The sequence below is a fragment of the Solanum stenotomum genome, chromosome 8, assembly GCF_019186545.1.
Source record: "Solanum stenotomum isolate F172 chromosome 8, ASM1918654v1, whole genome shotgun sequence".
Taxonomy (NCBI): domain Eukaryota; kingdom Viridiplantae; phylum Streptophyta; class Magnoliopsida; order Solanales; family Solanaceae; genus Solanum; species Solanum stenotomum.
In genome coordinates, this window is record NC_064289.1 from 45,604,881 (window position 1) to 45,612,384 (window position 7,504).

General features: G+C 29.6%; 1 protein-coding gene across 1 annotated transcript; it reads right to left on the reverse strand.

Moving 5' to 3' along the window:
- Positions 1-296: 296 nt before the first annotated feature.
- LOC125874209 (protein ALP1-like) lies at positions 297-1,760 on the reverse strand. Its single transcript, XM_049555053.1, has one exon. The coding sequence runs from the start codon at positions 1,710-1,712 to the stop codon at positions 363-365; it is 1,350 nt and encodes a 449-aa protein (XP_049411010.1). The 5' UTR covers positions 1,713-1,760; the 3' UTR covers positions 297-362.
- Between the last annotated feature and the right edge of the window lie 5,744 nt (positions 1,761-7,504).

Genomic DNA, 7,504 nt, shown 5'->3' on the forward strand with positions numbered 1-7,504 from the left:
TATGTTAAATACTCTAAGGGCATCTCCAACCCAATCCTCTATTTTACTCTCCAAATATAGAGTTCTCTATTTTTTCAGACAATCAACTCCAACCCAATTCTCTATTTTACTCTCTAAAAAGGAATCTTTTTCTCTCTCCTCAATTTTATATTATTATTTCTATTTCATTCTTATTTTCTTATTTCATATTATAAATCCTTTATTTCTTTTTTTCCAAATAATTACTTTATATAATTTTTAACGTGATATAAAATTATTTTTTATTCTAAATTTTTAAATAACATAAATTGCAAGAAAATATAATATAATACATAAATTAGGGGACAAATTCAAATAAAAGTGACATACAATTACATAAACACTCAATTTTCAAAATTATTACGTTGCTCCCATAAATGCTCTATTAATGCATTACGGAGTTCAAAATGAGCATTTTTGTCCTTAATTTTTTTATGTCTAGCTAAAAATTGTTCAAACCGGAGATTTTCATCTACCACCATTTCAATAGTTGGAGTTGGAGCCTCTATGGCATCTTGAATTGGTGCATTAAGATCACGTTCATCCTCAATTATCATGTTGTGCAGTATAATACATGTAGTCATTATATCATGTAGCACTTCCTTTCTCCAAAAACGTGACGGTCCTGCAATAATTGCAAAACGTGATTGCAAAACTCCGAATGCACGTTCAACATCTTTTCGGCACGATTCTTGTTTCATCGCGAAATATTTCTTTTGTTGGGAATGAGGATCACGAATAGTTTGAACAATTGTAGACCATTTAGGATATATACCATCAGCTAAATAATAACCCATATCGTATTCTTTTCCTTGAATAACATAATGGGCGGGAGGCGCAATACCGCTAGCAAGATTGGAAAATAAATGTGATGACTCTAAAACATTAATATCGTTATTGGTGCCAGGCAAACCAAAATAAGCATGCCATATCCAAAGGTCATAATCAGCAACAGCTTCAAGAATAATTGTTGGTGATCCACTACGACCTGCGTATTGCCCAGCCCATGCCGTTGGACAATTTTTCCATTTCCAGTGCATGCAATCTAGACTACCTAACATTCCTGGGAAACCACGTTGCTCACCAATGTGTAGAAGCCTCGCAACATCGTTAGGTGTTGGTGATCTCAAATATCGCTCACCAAAAACCTCTACAATAGCTCGACAAAATCTCTTCATACTTTCAATCGTAGTTGACTCTCCAATTTTCACGTATTCGTCAGTGGCATCCGCTGGCAAACCATATGCCAACATTCTAAACACAGCAGTAATTTTTTGCAAAGTAGATAATCCAAATCTACCTAGTGCATCAATGCGTTGTTCAAAGTACGTGTCGTGATCTTTAATTGCATCAACGATACGAAGAAACAAATTGCGGGACATTCTATAACGACGGCGAAATATTGCATCATTAAAGCGTGGTGTGGCTGAAAAATAATCACGAAATAAATTATCATCTGCCGCCTCACGATCACGATTGATTACCACATGACCTGGAATGGAGCCACCTATGAAAACTTCATTAGTATGGTTTTGTAGAACTTGTTGGAACATGTAGTTGTTCATACGTAGTTGATTTATTAAATTATCATGGTGTTCTGTACTAGGAAAAAAATCCAAATCTAACGAAGATGATGACGAAGAAGAAAAATCTTCATCATTATTATTAGAACAATCTCCAAGATTGAAATTCATTTTCAAAGGACAAACCAAATTACTTTAATATGTTTTGAAATGAAATGAATGTGCAGACTTCAAGTGGTAAATGGTATTCATTATATAATATGTAATGTTTTATCTAAAAAATATTAAATGTACTGATGAGAATCTCATCCAACCGTTTATAATAAGATGAAATCCATCTAATGGTGAATATGAAGATTACATTCTATCTTAATACGGTAAAATCTTATCCACACGGTGTATACATTAAACGAATACAATTTTTATTGTTACGTAATAAAGTAAAACACGAGTTAATTAATTAAAATTGCGTAAAATGAATTATTAATTCAAACACATGAGATGCATGTATTAGATTGTTGTATACATTATGTGCGGATAAATTTTACTCGATTAATATCTACATATAATTTTTTTTATCTAAAATAACTTTGAGATAACTATGAGAATCTCATCCTACGGTTAAAAATATGGTGAAATTCATCCAATAGTAAAAATCAAAATTACATTCTATCCTATTTATCTACATGCAATTTTATTTTATCTAGAAGTAATTTTTTGAGATAAGGATGAAAATCTCATCCTATGGTTAAAAATATAGTGAAATCCATCCCATGGTGAAAATGAAGATTACACTATCCAATTAATATTTATAGATAATTTTTACTTATCTAAAAAAAAATTTGAGATAAGGATGAAAATCTCATCCAATGGTTAAAAATAAAGTGAAATCCATCCCATGGTAAAAAGCAAAACTTACGTTCTATATGTATAATATTATGTTATGTATTGTATTGTTATCTTGTATTTAAATTATTATGTTATGTATTGTATTGTTATCTTGTATTTAAATTATCATATCATGTATTGTATTTTTAAATTAAATTTTTTCATCTTGCCATTTTAAATTTGCGTATTCTTTATAATGAAAATTAATAATAAAATAAAATTTTATTATTCACGAAAATTAGAAAAAAAAATTAAAATACTATTAATTTGAAATTAAAATAGTATATATTAAATAATGTTTTTAAAAAATATTATGTTACATTTAAAAAAGAATTATGAATATTAGATATTTAATTAATGGAATTATATGAAAAATAATATGTTAACTACAAAATAATAGAAAATAATAATAAAATAATGAAAAAGTGAAATAGAGAGGTGAATAGTAGTTCTCCAAATTTGGAGAACTACTATTCACCTCTCTATAAATGGAGAATAGAGAGTAATTTAGAGGGTGGTTGGAGAGCCCTTTCTCTATTTTACTCTCCAAATATAGAGAATGGAGAGTAAAATAGAGTGGGGTTGGAGATGGTCTAAGTAGAGCGTAATAGTAGATACACAAATAAATGGATCCAGCAGTCGAAAGTTCAAATTATTATAAAAGAAATTTATCATACAAACAAATCGAAAACAGATACAAACTAAAATCAAGTTAGCTATAAATGATTGAAAAACTAAATCACCTTACCTGTGTATCACGTAATGTAATCTTGGGGATTGGCAATGACTGAAATTAGAAGCTCGTGCTTGGAACTTTTAATTACATGTGAATAACAGTGCAAGTCAAATTCTAGCATACAAAATTGATAGATCAACAGTAGAATTTTGAAGTTCGATATTTGGAGAATGTAATTTTTTTTTGTTTGCAAATATTCGAAGAAAGAAAGCATGTTTTTTACAACTCGAGTTTTCCATTCACCTTCTCAAATTGTTCTGACACGATAAATAAAACAGTTAATAGCAATCAAGAACTTACCTTTACAGTTTATAGCAATCAGAAAAAAAAGATGGAGACTTATAAGGACGGTGATCCTTTACGCTTTACGCTATTTAAAGACTACACATGGTGAACACAACACAAGATCAGAAGAAAAATTCAAAGGCATAAAAGAAAGTAGAAGGAGAAAGACAACACTTACAATCACAACAGTTGGGAAAGAGTAAATCTTTTACAAATGTGATATAAATAGATAATAAATTTCTAGTTGTTTCTTCAAATAGCAAACCTCATCGGGGCTAATTTTCTAATCCCGGAAAGAACCAAAAAAAAATCTCAAATTCAATTTTATGTACATTCATGCATCATGCATCACCAAATTGAAGCTAAAATAGAAACATATAAACATCCCAACAGGCCAAATTGCACAGAACAGATACTATTACTCTCTCCGTTTAAAAAAGAATGACCTCATTTTCTTTTTAATCTGTTTAAAAAAGAATGACCTTTCTTTTTTTGGTAATATTTTAATTTCAGTTTTTCACGTGATATGTTTAAAGCCACAAGATTAAAGGATAATTTTATACATTTGACGTAAATTTAATTTAGGACCACAAGATTCAAATCTTTATTTTCTTAAATTTTGTATCAAGTCAAACTAGACTATTCTTTGTGAAACGGAAGGAATATTATTAAATCCGATCGAAGAGGCAAGATAAAACACAAAAAGAGAACAACAAATTAAATCACCAGACCCAAAAACCAAGGAGTCACTCAAAAGAGCAGGCAAACGATAAACCCAGAAGATGAAAAAGATACATACCAAAAAGGAGAGGCAGCACAAGCGAGTAAACTGATGAAACATGGCGGAAAAACTACAAATGGTTAAGACATTCATTAGAAGGAACATTATTCTACCACACAGAGGGATGAGATCCTTGCAGAAACACTTTAGTACACGTGTAGTTTTCCAGAAGTGGACAAAAGAAAATCAAACGAAAAGACTAAAATACCCCTATAGTGAAACAGGTATGGTGACGAAGAGGCCATTGCTTGTAGCCTCTTCTATATATTACTAGATGAGTTTTTCCCATGCGAATATCATAATTTAGTTTCAACAAAAAAAAAAAATTATCGACCTGCTCCAGTTCAGAGCATTAGATGTAAAACTTTATTGCTTAATTGAACTGAAACTAAAAGAAATAAGGATGAACATAACTATAACTGCAATACATGAGATCAGTGGCGGCGGAGCCAGGATTTTCAATAAGGGGTTCAAAATTCAAAGGAGTAAACATACGAACTAGTCTAAGGGGGTTCGACATTTATTATATAGATCTAAAAAAATAATTTTAACCATGTATATATATATATAGTAATATTTTCCGTCGAAGGGGTTCGGATGAACCCCTAAAGACATGCTGGCTCCGCCCCTGCATGAGACATGCTTTCATTTTGTATGAATCCTCTGCAATGTATTAGATTCTTAGAGTGTACATTTCCATTCTATTTGTTGGAGAATAAAGAAAGAAGAAACAACGTATAAGAAGATAAAAGAAGGATTGCAGAGAACTTTCACGTTATATTTCTGATATTTTTTAAAGAAAATACATAGGACACTTTAAATAGGAATTAAGACTCAACCACCTAAGAGAAACATGACTCACTAACTTAACCACAACCTTATCCACTAAGCTAAATATTAGCAACTAATAGAAGATATGTTTTGACTCAACTAGGACTCCTAACAAACGTGTTACTCTGCCAACTAAATAGGAACCTCTAATTAGGTTTGAATCAATATTCAACACTATCTAGGTTTGCAAATTTTCGACCTGCGAGGAAAGTGGAGCAACTGAATGAAAAACAGGATTTTTTGAATTTGGCCTTCCATCCAGCATCATCTTAATTTTTAGCACAAGTGAACTCAATGACCAAGAAAGAGCAACTTTATTACTGAGTATTTGCTTCAGCTGTAGAGAATCTGCCTCTAAGAAAATGATACTTTCCATGTTGTCCATACTATGAAACAACAGTGAAATCAAAATGGAAGAAGCTTCAATAATAATATTTACGTATATTCCTTTTGTATCTGCCTCATCATTTATCACTGCAATGCCAATATGTTAGTTTACGTGATTCTACCTAACTATTTTGGTGATATAACATAACCTTGTAATCCGATAACTGTAAAAAAGGACATGGTTACAATTATTATAGATTAGGATAAAACTATCATATTTAAGTATTTGTAAATAACTATCTACCGTAATCTGAAAATATTACTTACTATCTGGAAAATAGAAAAGTAAAACTTAACAGTTGAAAAGAGAAATTTAATGCTCCTCCTGGATATTAAGCTAAAAACGCAACTCTTTGGGGAAACATCATTGTTCAATTATGCAGACACAGATGCAAAATGCAACAGCTGAAGGGGAAAATTTATCTATCGTTTATAGTTAAAATTATAGTGTTATCAACAACAAAAGGTGTAAAAAATCTCCTAGGGCATCTCCAATCCAAATACTAAATTTTACACCAAATTTGGTGTCAGCACTATTTGTGGTGTAATCAACTCCAATTCATTGCACCAAATTTTACACCAAATGGGAATATTTTTCTCTCTCTTCATTATTATATTATTTTTTCTTATTTCATTTATATTTTTTTATTTCATAAAACAAATTCTTTCTAAATCATTCACCATATATAATTCATATTATTTCCTTTTATAATCATTTAGTATAAAATTATTTTGTACCATAATTTTTTAAATAATATAAAATGCTAGGAAATATTATACATTATACATAATAATGGATAATATAAATAAAAGTGAAATCATTAATGAAATACAATTAAATAAATATTACATAATTAAAAAAATTATTTTAAATTCCACATAAATATTCAACTTTCAAGATCACTATGGTGCTCCCAGAATGCTCTATTAATGCATTACGTAGTTCAAAATGAGCAATGTTTACATTTTAAATTTTTGTGAAGGTTCATTGTAGTTATATCCAATTATAATTTATAGTAGAATTAACATAAATTTAAATTTTAAAAAAAGTCATATATAGAAAAATTAATTATAAAAAAACTAAATTTTATATCTAAAATTAATATTATAAAAATATTACATAAAAAATAATTAAATATACAAGAGATTTAATTAAAACATACAATTTATATAATGTTTAATTAAAAGTTTGTATAATGAAATAATATTAAATTATTCAAAAAGTGAATTGGTGTGATGAATAGTGTTACACCAAATTTGGTGTAACACTATTCACACACCAAATTTGGTGTAAAAATTGGTGTGGGTTGGAGCTAAAACCACCAAATTTTACACCAAATTTAGGGTTGTGTAAAATTTGGTGTTGGGTTGGAGATGGTCTTAGGTTCGTTGGGGCTTTAATGGCAAAACGTAAATAAAGTGTGGGATTTAATTAAAAAATGTATAAAGGGAGAAAAAATACAACCAAGATAAACAATTCTAATCATTAATTAATGACATTTAGTGACAAATATATGAACAAAGAAATTCAAAAAAAAAAATTACGATTAAGTCAAATATCAATTGTTTAGTGTCGCCTCTTCATAGAGGTTCACTAGCAAGGAAAAGTATACCTTCGGACCTTGATGACGACATTGAAGAGCACCTTAAATGAGGCGAAGAGTTCAACTCATTTTTAGCCTCGCTTCAGGGCTTAAGCGTGCCTTCAATAACACTAACTAAAATATCATAAATAACAAAAATTTCTTACCTTGGAGATCTACTCTTACTTCAGACTATACAATCAATAGTTGTATTTAGAGGTGGCGGAATGGGTAATTTATGTGGGTATTCACTCATATTTACCCATTTTAAATGGGTTGGGTACCCAACTCATTTAAAAATGGGTAAAAACTAATAATACTCATATTTACCCATTTAAAAGTGGGTAGTTAAATGTATAATATGGGTAAAAAATGTTCATTCATAAAAGAAAGAAAAATGATAGGGGCGGATGGTAAAAAAAAGCTTTTCTAAAAAATATATATTTTTCTATAAAAAAATTTTTACATTTTT

Coding starts and splice junctions, on each gene's coding strand:
- LOC125874209 (XM_049555053.1), bottom strand. CDS start 1,712: ATGAATTTCAATCTTGGAGATTGTTCTAATAATAATGATGAAGATTTT.